The sequence below is a fragment of the Dreissena polymorpha genome, chromosome 2, assembly GCF_020536995.1.
Source record: "Dreissena polymorpha isolate Duluth1 chromosome 2, UMN_Dpol_1.0, whole genome shotgun sequence".
Lineage (NCBI taxonomy): Eukaryota > Metazoa > Mollusca > Bivalvia > Myida > Dreissenidae > Dreissena > Dreissena polymorpha.
Genome location: NC_068356.1, coordinates 24,489,969 through 24,506,992, shown reverse-complemented (window position 1 = coordinate 24,506,992; position 17,024 = coordinate 24,489,969). Strand labels below are relative to the sequence as shown.

The window sequence follows — 17,024 nt, the reverse complement described above, 5'->3', positions numbered from 1 at the left end:
GATATGGTCGTGGTCATTGTCAGTGCTTGATATGGTCGTGGTCATTGTCAGTGCTTGATATTGTCATTGTCAGTTCAGGTTATGTTCGTGATCATTGTCAGTACGTGTTATGGTCGTGGTCAATTTCGGTGTTTGATATGGTCGTGGGCATTGTAAGTGCTTGATATGGTCGTGGCCATTGTCTGTGCTTGATATGATCGTGTTCACTGTGGATACTTGATATGGTCGTGTTAATTGTCAATGCTTAATATGGCCGTAATCATTGTCAGTGCTTGGTATGGTCGTGGTCATTGTCAGTGCTTGACATGGTCGTGGTCATTATCAGTGCGTCATATGGTAGTGGTCATTGATTGTGCTTGATATGGTCGTCTTAAGTGTCTATGCTTTATATGGTCGTGGCTATTGAATCTGCTTGATATGGTCGTGGTCATTGTCACTGCTTTTTATCTTCGTGTTTATTGTCAGTGTTTGATACGGTCGTGTTTAGTGTCAGAACGTGTTATGGTCGCGGTCATTGTGCTTGATATGGTCTTGTTCATTGTCATTGCTTGATATGGTCTAGGTCATTGTCAGTTCATGATAAGGTCGTATTTAATGACAGTGCTTGATATGGTCGTGTTCATTGTCAGTGCTTGATATTGTCGTGTTCATTACCAGAGCTTGATATGGTTGTATTAATTGTCATTACTTCAGATGGTCATTGAAAGTGCTTGAAATTGCCGTGTTCATTTGTAGTTCTTGATATTGTCGTGGTCATTGTCAATTTTGATGTGGTCTTGGCCATCCGTGATGATTTGTAAGCTTTTTATTGATGTATTTGTTTCTCAGAGTAAACAACTTTTCAGAGTTAGTGTTGTTGCAATGGAGGAATTATAATGATGTCCAATGACTTAAAAAACGCGAATTAAATGAAAGGATGTATTCGCCATGCTATTTGATGGTGAATTGAGTCTTCACTGTGCGTGTTCGTCTAAATAATTAGGTTTTAAAAGCAATAGATTACGTTATAATACATTACTGTGCTTTAAGGCAGTTAAAGTTACCGTTTAGATGCTATCCTAAGACATCACAGCGTTCTATATAAGTTGAAATACTAGTAAATGCGATGCCACTGTTTGTAACAGCGATCCCTTTGATGCAAGACGTAATTCAATTTTTCAGCATTTAATGTTTACGTGATACATCGCTCCATTGTATAGAAGAACATCTATCTATTTATTGTCAAAAATGTGTTATACAATCAAGGAGAGACAGTCATACGTCCGTGCAAGTGTTTAATAGTGGGGCCACGTCTTGATCAGCTCGTACAGCTTGTTCCCGGGGCACGCTGTTGCCCCCACATCCCTGTGGCCCCGTAGCATGTAGGTGGCGGTGATCTTATGATTGTCATGGGCGCACTGGACGAGCTGCTTTACGGCGTTCAGGGCAGCGTCATTCGGCAAGCGGTTCGTGAAGTCGCCGATCACGCAGATGGCTAAAGCGAGAGCGCAAGTTGTTATTATTTATCAACGCAAATAAAAGTGAGTAGATAAAATCAAATTCATAATTCAGGATCTCAGTTTATGTCTTTAATAAGCATAACAAGCTAGTTCTTTGTATTATTTACGATATATTAATATGAAGAAAAGCGCACCCAGTCCAACGGAGTTGTAATTAAGGGTATGAGCGCCCACAGCATCCCAGCCTCTGCCTTCGTAAACATTGCCATCCTCGCCCACAAGAAAGCTGTACTCGATGTCAGAATAGCCTGAAACCACGAAACAGTGTATGTCATGTACTGGACAAACAGGATTTGTTGAAAACTATCTGAACAAACACCATACCCACAAGCAAAGAAATAAAAACTGTCGAAAAGTATATATTAGGACACCAGAGCGATTACTATTTAGGCCTACCATGTCCGTCCATGTGATAATTCTGTGCCGATTTGACCATTTGTGTGCATTCAGCCTTGGTGTGGCAAAAAGGAGTAGCTCCATGGTGAATGAACATGTACTTTGGTGTATGGGTAAGAAGGGTATGCGGCCTTGTGGGCGAGCGCGCACCCCACTCATGGCGCGTGACTATATGTGGACAGCCGGGTAACTGGACCGCGCTCGAAGCAGGAGATCCGGATCCGGCACAAGCTTGTATATGTACGTATCCTTCGTGGATCCAACCGTCCTGTCCAATCCAACATTTCTGTATTAACGCTAATGTTGCGAACTTAATGGACAAATAAGCAGCATAAAAAGTGTTAGGTTTACTTCTTAAAACAGTATTTAAATCATATTTATAAAATTAAATTCACTTTATTAATTTAAGCAAAAAAAGATACTTAGTGTTCACTTTAAACTCACACGTCCATTGTAATCCACATTGACCCACGAATCACCAGCTACGGTCTGCCTCTGTCCTTTGAAAGTAAGGCAATGTCCAGTGGCTAAAGTGGTCAGTGTGTTGTGAGTTGTTCCTGCACCATCGCGCACATGCACAGCGGTTGTTGCGCATGCACAATCAGCAGCAAGCGTCGAATAAATGCAGAGATCGGCAAATACAAAGAACGCGAAAATGAACCTCATTTTTTCTTGTACATGAAAGAGAAAGTTCATAGATCCTAAATCAGCAATCAACCAAATGCGTCTTAGTATTGGATTAAGGTCGTTGACAAACAAGAGAACGCATTTCACCAAATGTCTTACCTGACGTGCTGCTTCTTTTGCTGACAAGATCGAATCGTGCTTATCTCTTATCTTTTACTCAGAGAATCGTGTGATGTATTCCCTTGCAATCGTTGAGAGACATTGTACTATTTTGATAACCTAATATCATAAAATGATAGCAAATCATGCACGCTTTGAGGAAACACTCTACAGCTTGTCACAAGTACTTCTCGGACTGTGTCAATAAGCTACTTTATACATGTATATCAAATCAACGCGCTGAAGAAACTGCAACATAAATAAATAAGTAATCTCCCTCTCCTCTTCTCCCTCTCTCTCTCCCTCTCTCCTTCCTTGCTGGTGTCAAACCGCCATCTTGAAAACAGGTTCTTGTTGAGCCGTGCATTCTGATTAACTATTTCAATTTCAAGATTTGCATACTTTCAATAGCCTTAAAGCTAACATTGCAGGGAAGGTTAATTTCTTCTGAAAAAATTCAACGGACGATGTAGTATGAAAAACACTCATAAATAAGCGATTTAGTGTTACTTAGGAAAACTATATGAACATTACCTAAAACAGGAAATATTTTGACACATTACAATATTGACCTGTTTTTTGTCGCATTTTTATCAGCAAAACGATGGTGACTGTGTGAAAACATTGTCGTAACGGACTGCATCATACGCGAACGTTCTCCAAAGTTATATATCTCAAAATAACCGTCACAATTATAATTATATTAAAATTCACAATTCTCGTATCTTCACCGTCATTATCATCACTGTCAGTTTGAGCATCAGCATGATCAGAAGCATTTTTCTCATAATCGGATTGTAAATATTAGAATTATCGTCATGGTATATCCGTTGTGATATGGGCTTATAAGTTTTTCTTATGTCTGATTACTGAATAATTGTTTTCAAACCTGTGAATAATTTTATCAAAAATATTATTATAGATGTATATCATGTATTATATGCATATTGATTGTGATAATGTTAGAATTATATGATGACGATTGAGATTTCAATGGCGATAAAATCTTGATGAAGAAACCAATGGAGACACTGGCGTTAATGGTATTATGAATTGGTTATTTATGATAATACAAAAACATGGTGGGGTCGTGTTATTGTTGTTATTGCTGTTGTTGATGGTGATTTTTTGCAGCTGATGATGGTGATGGCGAGGAAGAAAAGGTTTCGGATGAGAAAGGAAGATGAAGAAAATGATTATGAGCCGTTTTATTTATGATCACTAACCAGTGACCGGCTGCTGAGATGACATTACCACAGTGAACTGTTTGGCGAGAAAGGGGACTGGCCAACACCTCATAAAGTCTGAATCTACAACCATTATAACGGCAAAACAATCAAATATGATATGACCTTATCGGGTTAATTGAAACTAAATGCAAATAAATTAAAAACAAAATGTCAATAAGAGCACTAATACAAACCTTATTTGGAAACGGACAGGTTTGAACAAAAAACTCAGACGGGTTCAAGTAAAATGTACCCTTTTCAATGCAAAAATCTTCTTAACTTATGATACATAAATATTAATTAATCTGAACGGCGGCAGTGCTTGTTTGGTAATTAAGAGATCTATAAACATGGCAGATCTCTGTGTAATAAAAGGCGTAAAAACGTAATATGTAAAAGATTATTTCTGAAACAATTACATTGAGATTTAAGTACTGGGTGATAATTTTATGAAAAGTAATAAATTGACTATCAACATTCAAATCACGTTCAAACCTAATTATCCGAACATATACGAGTTGAACCCCATGTTCTGAAGGTTATACATTTAATGTAGTCCATCATCACGATTGTTGTTAATTATAGAAACGAACGTGTAGCACATTGGTCATTAGGGAACTCATATCTGGTGCATATGCAAGCAAACATTATTACACTTCAATGTTTAAAGGTAGAAAACATTTTGACATACACGAGGTCAATCATAAATTTGTCACTATTAGTATTATGTATATGAAGACGAAAGTACACAAACGTATATATGATGCTTGTAAAAAGGGTACATTGTATATTACAAGTGAAACGCTGCGTGACTATTCTGTGGTTTGAATTGATATCTGATATGTGTATGTATACAGTGTTTATGAAATGCTAGTGGCCTGTGCAAAATATTTATTGAAAATATATCAATATATTAGTACCCGCAATGTGGTACACTATTTTGCAATTATACACTGCCATTTTCATGGTTCCATTACATTTCTTATCCAAAAAGATGCAACAAAAACGTACTGCCCTCAGGCAAAATAACTCAGAATACTAAGTTATATCAGTGCTTTATTGGTCGTCGCCACTGGTGATGCTTTTAAGGCTCTGCCATATGGTGTACGAACTGGTCCAAAACTATTCTAAACTGTCCGGGACGGTTTATAAACCGTCCGGGACGGTTTGTAAACTGTCCCGGACAGTTTACAAAACTGTCCCGGACAGTTTCTTACTTTTGAACCGCTCGTGCGTCTGTAAACTGTACCGGGCGATTTATTTTGTGGATTACAAACCGTCCGGGACAGTTTAGGAAACTGTCCGGGACGGTTTCCTGGAAACTGTCCGGGACGGTTTCCTAAACTGTCCCGGACGGTTTGCAGGCATAAATTTTAGTACGGCATAGGTTCTTAAGACCATAGTCGGACAGTTAAAACCGTCCCGGACAGTTTACTAAACTGTCCCGGACAGTTTAAACCGTCCCGGACGGTATATGCGCACGAACGGTCCAAAACTTTCCTAAACCGTCCCGGACAGTTTGTAAACTGTCCGGGACAGTTTAGTAAACTGTCCGGGACAGTTTCGGGACAGTTTAGTAAACTGTCCGGGACAGTTTACAAACCGTCCCGGACGGTTTCTAAACTGTCCCGGACAGTTTAGAATAGTTTTGGACCAGTTCGTACACCATACTGCCATACTGTTTTTAGAGTTAACAACTAACAAAGATTTAGTATTGTTGAAGTAATGGAGTTATAATTGTGTTAAATAATTTTGTTATGTGACCAGCCAGCGGGTCACAAAATTAGAGCTCTCGCTAAAAATCGCTGGGAAAGCGTGAATATTTATACAAAATAAACGCTTAACTCGTTCTTGCTGATATGGCTGGAAAGTGAGCGGCATTTAAACAATCAAAACAAGTAATAAAGGGTATAAAACGGTGAAAAATACCTGTCTCAGCATGGACGTCGCAATCGTATTTGTCACGTGATTACCCGCGCCCCTTGTATTGTTCTTAACAGCGATCGGCAAGGTGTTAGACGTCACTCATTGTTACAGCAGTTGATGATAAAGAGAGACTTACAAAACACATTCGATTAATATGATGTTAAACGAAAATGCTATTGGACGAGATATGGAGAATAAAAGTTTACTTTCCGTATCGTGTTGTCATATATCAGGTGAGGCATAGAATAAGGTAACGACACGACATGTCGGACCACTTTTTATTGTTTCTTAGTCGATAAATACAAATATGACCTACCTCCCAACTTTGCAATGGTCAAATGACCTGATATAAAAACAGGTCAGTTAACCGGTAACAGTTTTTTGTGAAAAAGGTTAACCTGATTTTTTTTAATTATGCTTTTTCCATGGAAAAATGTACGATTGTAAATTTTGCGCGCGACATACTGCCAACTAACGCTTGTGTCTATTTGGAAAAACATACTACACCAACGACGGCTAATGATAACATGTAAACTAACACAGTAATTAAGCAACACATTAGTACCTTTGTGGTAACAAACTTGGGATACGTTTAGATAAACGTTATTTTTATTCACTTTTTTACTTTTGATTGTTCAGTTAACCGGTTCATGACCGGTAACAATAAAAGGTTAATAGATTAATGATGTGTGTAATCTGTTGCATCCATTATAAAAAATATATCAGGCACCTGTGTATCAGTCCGTTAGCAACGTCAAGATATGATTCATTGTTATATCGCGGTAGCAGTTCATCACCAAACAACATAAGAAGGTTATGGATTCATTGTCAAATAAATGATATGTAGGCGAGACAGCCATAGGTCCTTGCAAGTGTGCAGGAATTAATAGTGAGGCCACGTCTTAATTAGCTTGTACAGCTTGTCCTCGGGGCATGCCGTCTGCCCCACGTCCATCTGGCCCCTCAGCGTGTAGTTAAGGGTGATCTTGAGGTTGTCATGTGCGCACTTGATCAACTGCTTGACGGAGTTCAAGGCGTCGTCGTTCGGTACGCGATGCGCAAATCGTCGATCACGCAAATGGCTGAAATTTGAGCGAAATTCGTTATATGTATGATCAATGTTAAGCGCTTTCACATACCAATATGGATAGATTGGTAGCTGGCTGATGCAAACTTTACTTTTAGCAATGTCTTCCAATGGCCTAATTAATATATAATATGCTTTGGGGTAAATCTTTTTCACGATCAAAAGAACAAACCTAGGCCAACGGAGTTATATCCGTAGGTATGAGCGCCTATTTCATTCCAGCCTCTTGCCTCGTAAACATTGCCGTCCTTATCAACCACAATGCTGTACCCGATGCCAGCCCAACCTGCAACCACGAAGACGAGTTTTACATGTTTAGGTAAACGGGCTGTGTGTATGACCATTGGGGACATCAACAACACACATTTAGGCAAAAACAAGAACTGACATCGGGTTCGATATAACTTTCTAGTAGTCTTAAAGCGAGAGCTGCTCATATAAGTCTATTTACCATGTCCGCCCATGTGATAGTTCTGGTAGTTCTTCACCACATTTGTGCACTCAGCCTTGGATCCAGATGCGCCATGGTGAATAAACATGTATTTTGGTGTGATGTGAAGATCGCCGTTGTAACTCGTTGCTGCACGCGCACCCCACTCATGGCTCGTGACAATGTGTGGACATCCAGAAACTTGACAGCACTCGCAACTGGAAAGCCGAATCCGGCGCAGGCTTGTATGTATATATATCCTTCGTGCATCCAACCGTTCTTTGCAATAAAGCATATCTTCGTTGATCGTTTGCAACTGCGAATAATTTTAGTAGCATAACAATACAAGTAAGTCATGCATGTTTAAATTACTCAGAAGTATGAAGGATTTTTATATCCGGAGTTTGTGTAGAGACCAAAAATTGATATGTTGCCTATACTTTATACTTTAACCAGATGACTTCCATTGGATGGCCAGTTTTACATCAGAGGCATCATTTGAGCAAAGGAAGTATAAGTCAGAGTTTATTTTGTATGCAAATCTATTTCGATTATTTCATATCACGGGCATGGCCATATTCGACAAGTGCAGAATTTGAACAAAGTTATTAGAGGACCACTATACCATGTTACATATTAAAAGCCGTTATTACACTGCTAGGCCGTGGTGTTTCATTTTTTCGGCGTTTAAGTCTAAGCCAAGTTTTAACCTTTCTTGACCTTCATCAACAGCCAATAAAATGAACATTTCCGCGCCAGAAGACCCGAATAAATAAAATGCTACTGATGTTGTCAGGGTACAGGATCACGTGACTTTGTGGGTTTTCCCAATAAAATGTTACTGGATTAAACGGACCGGTAAATGGTGTTTTTTTCCCAATAAATGTTTAAAACAATTTTTCTTAAGAATGTCAACTAGTACATAAAAGACAGATTTTTATGGCAATGTGAAATACATCAGAATTACTTTATCTAATACGCATGTGTTCTTGTTCAAAACCTCTACTGGATTCATGTATACGGCTATGCATCAGGCAAGGTAAAATTGTGTCACCGATTTCAGGCGTATTCAAAGATTTATTCTTTTACATTAAGATATCGACACAAACTGCAAGAAAAACTTTCTTTTATGCACTAAAGATGTTTGCTTTTGCAAATGTATTTCGATAACTTGACAAGCGTGCATTTCATGTTTAAGTGTAACGTTGTGTGTTTAGTTTGTGTTCTGATAATATATGCATGTACGTAATGTGTATGTTAACGTTGTTGATGAAATGCTAGTAACCAATTGTTCCAAACGTTGTTGCTAACTTTATATCAAGATATTTTAATTGTTATTTTTTTTTTTAAATAAACACAGCTTTTTAAATCGTTACATTTCATGTGTTATCAATAAAGGCGCCATGGAAACCTTTTGCTCTCAGGCAAAATTTTGCTATGTTAGAAAGCTTAAGTTGATTCAGAGATTTTGATTGTAAAAGTTTCATATGGTCATTGTCAGTGTTTGATAAAGTCGTGGTCATTGTCAGTGTTTGATATGGTCGTGGTCATTGTCAGTGCTTGATATGTTCGTGTTTATTGTCTGTGCTTAATATACAATCGTGTTCTGCGTCAGTGTTGATATGGTCGTATTCATTGCCAGTGATTGTTATGACTGAAGCCATTGTCAGTGATTGATATGGCCGTGTTCTTTGTCAGTGCTTGATATGGTCGTGATCTTTGTCGGTGTTTGATGTCGTCGTGTTAATCTGTAGTACTTGATATTTGTTCAAGGTTATTGTCAGTGCTTGATATGTTTGTGTTCATCGATAGTAATTGATATGGTCTTGGTCATTGTCTGTGCTTGATATTGTCGTGTTCATTTTCAGTACTTTATATGTTCTCGGTCATTGTTAGTGCTTTATTTGGTCGTGGTCATTGTCTGTGCTTGATATGATCGTGTTCACTATCAGTGCTTGATATGGTCGTGGTTATAGTCAGTGCATCACATAGTCGTGGTCATTGATTGTGCTTAATATGGACGTGACAATGGTCAGTGCTTGATATGGTCGAGTCCATCGCCAGTGCCTGATATGGTCGTGTTCATTGTCAGTGCTTGATATGACCGTGTTGATTGTTAGTGCTTGATATGGTCGTGTTTATTGTTAGTGCTTGACATGGTTGTGTTCATTGTCAGTGCTTAATATGGTTGTGTTCATTGGAAGTGCTTAATATGGTGGTGTTCATTGTCAGTGCTTGATATGGTTGTGTTCATGGTAAGTGTTTAATAGGGTTGTGTTCATTGTCAGTGCTTGATATGGTGGTGTTCGTTGTCAGTGCATGATATGTTCGAGGTCTTCGTCAGTGCTTAAAATGGTCGTGGTCATTGTCAGTGCTTGATATGGTTGTGTTCATGGTAAGTGCTTAATGTGGATGTGTTCATTGTCAGTGCTTGATATGGTGGTGTTCGTTGTCAGTGCTTGATATGTTCGTGGTCTTTTTCAGTGCTTGAAATGGTCGTGGTCAATTTCATTGCTTGAAATGTTCGTGATCATTTTCAGTACGTGTTATTGTTGTGGGCATTGTCAGTACGTGTTATGGTCGTTGCCATTGTCGATGCTTGATATGATCTTGGCCATTGTCAGTGCTTGATATGATCATGTTTACTATCAGTGCTTGATATGGTCGTGTTCATTGTCAGTACTTTATATGTTCATGGAGGTAATGGCAGTGCTTGATATGGTCGTGTTCATTATTAATGCTTGATATGGTCGTGTTTAGTGTCAGTTCTTGAGATTGTCGTGATCATTGAAACTGCATGAATTCGCGTGTTCATTCGTAGTGCTTGATATGGTCGTGGTCATTGTCAATGCTAGATGTGGTCCTGGTCATCTGTGATGCTTTTTATGCATTTTACTGATGTATTTGTTTCTCAGAGTAAACACATTTTCATAGTTATTGTTGTTGCAGTTGAGGAGTTATATTGATGCCCAATATCTTTTTAAAAGAGCGAATGATATGAAAGGATGTACTCGCCATGCTATTTGATGGTGAATTGAGTCTTCATTGTGCGTGTTCGTCTAATAAATTAGGTTTTACTTGCAAAAATATGGCGTCGTTATACATTACTGCGATTTTCAGCAGTTGATGCTACAGTTTTGATGTTATCTTAGACCTCGCAGCGTTCTGCACGATGAAATAAATAAGACGCCACTGTTTTAACAGCGATCCTTGTGGTGCAAGACGTTATTGAATTGTTCAGCATATGTTAAAGTGATACATCGCTTCACTTTATAGAAGAACGGATTTATTGTCAAATATGTGTTATATATTCACGGATAGACAGCCATACGTAAGTGCAAGTGTTCGCGTGTTAATAGTGGGGCCACGTCTTGATTAGCTCGTACAGCTTGTTCCCAGGGCACGCTGTTGCCCCCACATCCCTGTGGCCCCGTAGCATGTAGGTGGCGGTGATCTTATGATTGTCATGGGCGCACTGGATGAGCTGCTTTACGGCGTTCAGGGCAGCGTCATTCGGCAAGCGGTTCGTGAAATCGCCGATCACGCAGATGGCTGAAACGAGAGCGCAAGTTGTTATAATTTCTCAACGCAAATCAGTGAGGAGATAAAATCAACTTCATCATTCAGGATCTCATTTAATGTCTTCAATAAGCGTAACAAGCTAGTTCTTTGTATAATTTACGTTATATTAATATAAAGAAAAACGCACCCAGTCCGACGGAGTTGTAATCAAGGGTATGAGCGCCCACTGCATCCCAGCCTCTGCCTTCGTAAACATTGCCATCCTCGCCCACAAGAAAGCTGTACTCGATGTCAGAATAGCCTGAAACCACGAAACAGTGTATGTCATGTACTGGACAAACAGGATTTGTTGATAACTATCTGAACAAACACCATCAATACAAGCAAAGAAGTAATAACTTTCTTTTGGTCGAAACGTATATATGAGGACACCAGAGCGATTTGTATTTAGGCCTACCATGTCCGTCCATGTGATAATTCTAATACGATTTGACCATTTGTGTGCACTCAGCCTTGGTGTGGCAAAAAGGAGTAGCTCCATGGTGAATGAACATGTACTTTGGTGTGTGGGCAAGAAGGGTATGCGGCCTTGTGGGCGAGCGCGCACCCCACTCATGGCGCGTGACTATATGTGGACAGCCGGGTAACTGGACCGCGCTCGAAGCAGGAGATCCGGATCCGGCACAAGCTTGTATATGTACGTATCCTTCGTGAACCCAACCGTCCTGTCCAATCGAACATTTCTGTATTAACACTGATGTTGCACACATAATGGACATTTAAGTAGCATAAAAAGTGTTAGGTTTACTACTTAAATCAGTATTTAAATCATATTTATAAAATCAAATTCACTTTATTAATTTAAGCAAAAAAGTTACTTTGTGTTCACTTTAAACTCACCCGTCCATTGTAATCCACATTAACCCATGAATCACCAGCTACGGTCTGCCTCTGGCCTTCACAATGCGAATGCATTCGGTCTTGGTGTGGCAGGATCCAGTGCGACAATACGATGGCGACAATGCGATAATACGATGGCGAGAACGCGATAATCCGATGACGACAATGCGACAGTGCGATGACGACAGTGCGACGATACGATGGCGACAGTGCGATAGTACGATGGTGACAATGCGATAGTGCGATAATACGATGACGACAGTGCGACAATACGATGACGACAGTGGGGCAATACGATGGCGACAATGCGATAGTACGATGACATTATGTATTAATGTCTAATTTTTACCGGATTTCAGTTACTCTTGCATAAAAAATGATAATAACACAGCTTAGGTGCAACGTTGTCAAGAATGATGGAAGATATACCCGTTTCATAATTTGCAGAAATGTTTACAACTTTACAATTTCCGTACATTTTCGCTATATCCGATATTCCTCGGCTTACCGGGGGTATTTCGTTATTGATGACGTAGTACAAGCAACACAATATCCTCGTAAACAAAGAAAGAGAACATGAGTTGGGTAAGATATTTTTTGTGTTGTACAAGATTTTGTATTACATAGAATTGCGTCATGAATACTTGTTTTAATAATGAATGTAATTGCGACTTTGCAAAAATACTAATTTTAAATAAACTTATTGCTAACTGTACTCGGTCACGTGATATACAATGTCTTTTTTATTATCGGAAAACCGGCTCGGAAACGATCGGCATGAATGAGTAAACAGCGATGTAAATAAACTGATTGTTTGTAAACACAATTGACTTGGGGGACACTGTATTATGAGCTCGAAACAAGTTGTATTGCATATTTTTTATGGCCATGTCCAATAGTATAGATATTAGTTTTTGATAACCTTTATAAATAAAATATGCAAACAATATATTTAAAAATCGGTTATAATTACGGATCGTCATCTTTTACAGGCCATTAATGCAAGTGCGCACATGCTAATCAGGTACGACACTTTCCGCCTTTTTGTTTTAACGAAGTCTCTTAAAAAATCCAGTTCGCACTGCACAGGCTTACATGGGCCGATACTTTAAGCACATGCATTGAATCAAGTTATCCCAGAATAAAGCTCTAATTGAAACAACAGACTGAGACTGTTCAGCCGTACGCTAGTATAATGCGGTAACAGGGATGACCGATGACTAATATATTATAATCTGTGTCTGTCACGTACTTCTGTTTTCGTTAACTTATAATCCTATATTTTGCAAATGCATGTTTTCAAATAAAGTGAACGCACTTTATTTTATTAATAAAAAAAATTAATTTTAATATTTACTTCAGTCATAATTTTACAGTGAAAAGGTTAATTTGAGGCAATAGGAGCCGAGTTTGCATATAGTGCTAATTTAAATGAAATGAAGGCAGTATGCTGATGTAGAGCCATGTTGCACATCCAACCCTCGCAGGGGTCTCTATACGTGCCGGGGTAAGTTAATAGTGGGGCCAGGTCCTGATGAGCTCGTACAGCTTGTCCCCGGGGCACGCCGTATTAAACACGTCCCTGTGGCCCCGTAGCGTATAGCCGTTGGTGATCTTGTGGTTGTCATGGGCGCACCTGATCAGCTGCTTTACGGCGTTCAGGGCAGCGTCATTGGGCACGCGGTTAGTGAAGTCGCCGATCACGCAAATGGCTGAAACCAGAGTGCGACACATTAATTCATCAGTCAAATAGCAAACTAAACAGACCAATGCGTGAAGTCAATTATTTGCAATTTCGGTCAATCTTTTCTGTTTCTTTTAAAGTTATTTTTAAACGCTAAAAAAGAACCCACCGAGCCCGACGGAGTTGTAATTCAGGGTATGAGCGCCGATTTCATCCCATCCTCTGGCTTCGTAAACATTGCCGTCCTCACCAACAACAAAGCTGTACCCGATGTCAGGCCAACCTGCAACCACGTAGCCGTGTTTATAAGGCGAAACAAATGAAACAGGCCTATTTCTGCGTAAAAACTAACCAACTAAAAACAATTTTTTCGGCAATACGACATAATAGCAAATAAATAATTTATTGTATTTATTTGTCCATAGTTTTAAAAGAAATGCAACGTGTTCAATTAGTCTCTTTGTAATGTTTGTGATGTTATACAGGCGCGTGTTGTTGGAGCAAAAAGTGCCTGCGACAATTTGTAATTATATTAATTATGGTTTCAGTTTGCTATTAATTTGATTACGGTAAGCGTTGATTTTATTTATTAAGGACAACAAAGTGATACTCGATTGTTTGAATTGGCTGAATGTGCTGTCTTTATTAACGAGACATTATCTCTCTGGGAATGACTTGAGAAGATAATATTCCGTTGACTGTTTTGAACGTGACATTTACCAAGCACTCGAGTATTACCATTTGTGTTAACAAAACGTTTTTCACATACGACGTTTGTTTGTTTTCAGATTAATATAAGGGTGAGACAAAAATTGCTTGTGTCAAATGTGGGTCTGATTTCCATTTGTATTAAGATGGTCGGAATCATTCTCTGTGAGCACTCCGAAACCTTTCAGCCGCTTTAAGGGTGGGGGGGGGGGTCAAATTACTTTGGTTATTTATTTTAACCAATCATTTCTTGAAATAGGGCAGAAGTTTCATTCCATCATTCGCACTAGTTCCTTGGTGGTGAATGCATACTGAGTTTTGCTCTCCCAATCCTTATAAAATTGGTACTACAGTAGGTGATGTTAACAACATACTTTTTAATTATTAAAACAGTGTTGTATATCAGTTTATTAGTGATTTTCCGTAGTTTTGAATCTAATTAAATAAATTTACTTCTCGTAAAACAAATAAGTCAACTTTGTGCATTTTTGTCTTTCCGTAAGCATGTTGTTTTACAGGTGTCACAATATGAACAGTTAAATGTCGCTTCTTAAATGTTTCGCATCAATGATTGTCGTATTATGTATTGGTAAAACGGGGTTTGTTGACAACCATATATATATATATATATAAACAAAAACGCTGTATTTATTTTATGTCGCGTTTATACAGCGTTTTTGTTTAAATAATAAAAGGCTTATAGAGACTTTGTTATATATATATATATATATATATATATATATATATATATATATATATATATATATATATATATATATATATATATATATATATATATATATAATCGCCAACACGCATCTCAGCAATTGCTATTTAAAGTGTATTTACCATTTGCGTCCATGTGATGATCCTGGTACGACTTCACCATATGTGTACACTCAGCCTTGGTGTGGCAGAATCCGGAAGCACCGTGGTGAATGAACATGTATGTCGGGGTGCTAGGAAGATTCCCGCTCCAAAACTTTGCTGCACGCGCACCCCATTCTTGGCGTGTGACAATGTGTGGACATCCGGGCAACTGGACAGCGCTTGAAGCTGAAGATCCGGTACAAGGTCTGATGTGTACATATCCTTCGTGCATCCAACCGTTCTGTGCAGACAGAAAGACACATTCAGTGCACAAACAGACTTTGCCCTAATTGCTAAATGATCACTCACATTGATCGCTAACATTACTATATTATGATTTACTAGTACTACATACTCCGGACGAAGAGCATACAGCCATTCTGGATTGTGTAACACAGGCGACTGGTACTGCATACGCGACGAATCATTTAGAATAATTATTCGGCTTCGCTGAAAAGTTGTATGAATAAAAGAGTTTGCTGAACATTTTCATTTATATATGATAAGTTTTGTTTATTAAAAACTCACACGTCCATTATAATCCACATTAACCCATGAATCACCAGCTACGGTCTGCCTCTGTCCTTTGAAAGGAAGGCAATGTCCATTGGCTAAAGTGGTCAGTATAGTGTGACTTGTTCCTGCACCATCACGGACGTTCACATCATCCGTTGCGCATGCGCAGTCTGCGGCACTCGTCCTTATGATGCAAAGATCGGCAAATACAACGAACGCGATAAAAAAAACTCATTTCTAACATGTACAGCAAAAAAAAAACGTTGAGACTTCAAATCAGCAAGCAAATAACAAATTCTAAAGCACAATTATTTATACTGAATGACTATAATTGACTGAGATAAGAACCGTTCTGACCGAATTTTTTACCTGACTTACTGCTTCTTTATATAGCCATGGCGAATTGTGCACTTGTATATATCCACGCCTCTTATCTTCTGCTCAAGGATTCGTGTGTCTTTTCATACAAGACGGCATAGTTTAGACAGACATCAAACCTAAATTTGTTCTCTGCAAGTCATAATTAATATGATATATATTCTGTACATGTTCGCATCTCTTATATTCCTTTTTTAAAATATTATTTTTTATTCAATATAAAACATACAATGTATATATGTATATGATAATAAAACATAGTGATACCATGTTTCAGCAATAATGTTCAAACATGTTATACAAGATATGCAAATATATATTGTTTGACCTTGTGGTTTCCTTTAAATTCAAAAAAAGAGGTCAATAGGTGTTTTAAAAAAAGAAAAACAACAGAATAGTTAAGAAGAATAAGGATGAGTTGCATAAAGTGGGTAGAAAGCATACTGGACTTGTTTATGAAAGTTTAATGTGTTTCCATTTTTTTTCAAATATATGAAGTCAAAGAAACGGTAAAATCATGCATCTATATTGTTGTTGTTTTTAAGTAATATTGAACGCACTGAGAGGCCGCGATGATAACAATGATTTGTATGAGATTGTGTTTTCTTTGTGATGTCAGTTTAACCGTAAAAAAACATGTTCTTGTTGTGTTGTTATCACAATTAAGATGATGTTTGAAATGGTAATGATAGCGATGCTAATCTTAATGAAGATTTTTTCAATGATGATGATCCAGATGGTGCTGGTTGTGTAATGACGTGATGGTTATGGACGTGGTGTGGCATGAAGATGATGCTTTTTCTTATTATATTTCTGCTGAAAACCAGGCTGCTTCTGGTTCCACTTTTTGCTGCGGCTGCTGCTACTGCTTTGGCTTATGCTACAGCATCTTCTGCTGCTACCAATTATCATATAGTAATTGATAAAGTGATGAACGTTATCAAATTGATGATGATGATGATGATGATGATGATGATGATGATGATGATAATGTTGATGGTGGTGGTGGTGATGATGATGATGATGATGATGATGATGATGATGATGATGATGATGATGATGATGATGATGATGATGATGATGATGATGATGG

General features: G+C 38.4%; 3 protein-coding genes, 1 non-coding gene and 1 pseudogene across 6 annotated transcripts in view; 1 reads left to right on the top strand and 4 right to left on the bottom strand.

The window, feature by feature from the left end:
- Positions 1-1,148: 1,148 nt before the first annotated feature.
- Positions 1,149-2,827, bottom strand: LOC127866263 (peptidoglycan-recognition protein SC2-like). 3 transcript variants are annotated; one of them, XM_052406702.1, is made up of 5 exons: positions 2,682-2,827; positions 2,340-2,566; positions 1,896-2,181; positions 1,634-1,747; positions 1,149-1,474 (listed from the first exon to the last, which is right to left on the bottom strand). In XM_052406702.1, the coding sequence occupies exons 2-5, from the start codon at positions 2,559-2,561 to the stop codon at positions 1,275-1,277; spliced, it is 822 nt and encodes a 273-aa protein (XP_052262662.1). In that variant the 5' UTR covers positions 2,562-2,566; positions 2,682-2,827; the 3' UTR covers positions 1,149-1,274. The 3 variants fall into 3 exon arrangements, with proteins under 3 accessions (XP_052262662.1, XP_052262660.1, XP_052262661.1); XM_052406700.1 differs by having other exon boundaries at positions 2,340-2,728; XM_052406701.1 differs by having other exon boundaries at positions 1,896-2,163; positions 2,340-2,724.
- A 2,612-nt stretch (positions 2,828-5,439) lies between these two features.
- LOC127870540 (small nucleolar RNA snR44) lies at positions 5,440-5,620 on the top strand. The gene has a single exon (XR_008044886.1). It is a non-coding gene; the product is annotated as a small nucleolar RNA snR44 (small nucleolar RNA).
- Positions 5,621-6,159: 539 nt separating this feature from the next.
- LOC127866270 (peptidoglycan-recognition protein SC2-like) lies at positions 6,160-7,621 on the bottom strand. The gene is made up of 3 exons (XM_052406711.1): positions 7,375-7,621; positions 7,096-7,209; positions 6,160-6,918 (listed from the first exon to the last, which is right to left on the bottom strand). Exons 1-3 carry the CDS (start codon positions 7,460-7,462, stop codon positions 6,866-6,868), a joined length of 255 nt encoding a protein of 84 aa, XP_052262671.1. The 5' UTR covers positions 7,463-7,621; the 3' UTR covers positions 6,160-6,865.
- A 2,724-nt stretch (positions 7,622-10,345) lies between these two features.
- Positions 10,346-11,850, bottom strand: LOC127869596 (peptidoglycan-recognition protein SC2-like; annotated as a pseudogene).
- Positions 11,851-13,115: 1,265 nt separating this feature from the next.
- The window catches only part of LOC127866264 (peptidoglycan-recognition protein SC2-like), a 41,013-nt gene continuing 37,104 nt past the window's right edge, over positions 13,116-17,024 (bottom strand). The window contains exons 3-5 of the mRNA XM_052406704.1: positions 15,017-15,278; positions 13,629-13,742; positions 13,116-13,487 (exon numbers count right to left, since the gene is read on the bottom strand). Coding sequence (XP_052262664.1) covers positions 13,288-13,487; positions 13,629-13,742; positions 15,017-15,278 — 576 coding nt within the window. The 3' untranslated portion in view covers positions 13,116-13,287. The remainder of the gene's footprint in view (positions 13,488-13,628; positions 13,743-15,016; positions 15,279-17,024) is intronic.

Coding starts and splice junctions, on each gene's coding strand:
- LOC127866270 (XM_052406711.1), bottom strand. CDS start 7,462: ATGTTTATTCACCATGGCGCATCTGGATCCAAGGCTGAGTGCACAAAT. Junction 7,210..7,374: donor CTATCACATGGGCGGACATG/GTAAATAGACTT, acceptor TCGTGGTTGCAG/GTTGGGCTGGCATCGGGTAC. Junction 6,919..7,095: donor ATATAACTCCGTTGGCCTAG/GTTTGTTCTTTT, acceptor CTCAAATTTCAG/CCATTTGCGTGATCGACGAT.
- LOC127866263 (XM_052406700.1), bottom strand. CDS start 2,591: ATGAACTTTCTCTTTCATGTACAAGAAAAAATGAGGTTCATTTTCGCG. Junction 1,748..1,895: donor TTATCACATGGACGGACATG/GTAGGCCTAAAT, acceptor TCGTGGTTTCAG/GCTATTCTGACATCGAGTAC. Junction 1,475..1,633: donor TTACAACTCCGTTGGACTGG/GTGCGCTTTTCT, acceptor CTCTCGCTTTAG/CCATCTGCGTGATCGGCGAC.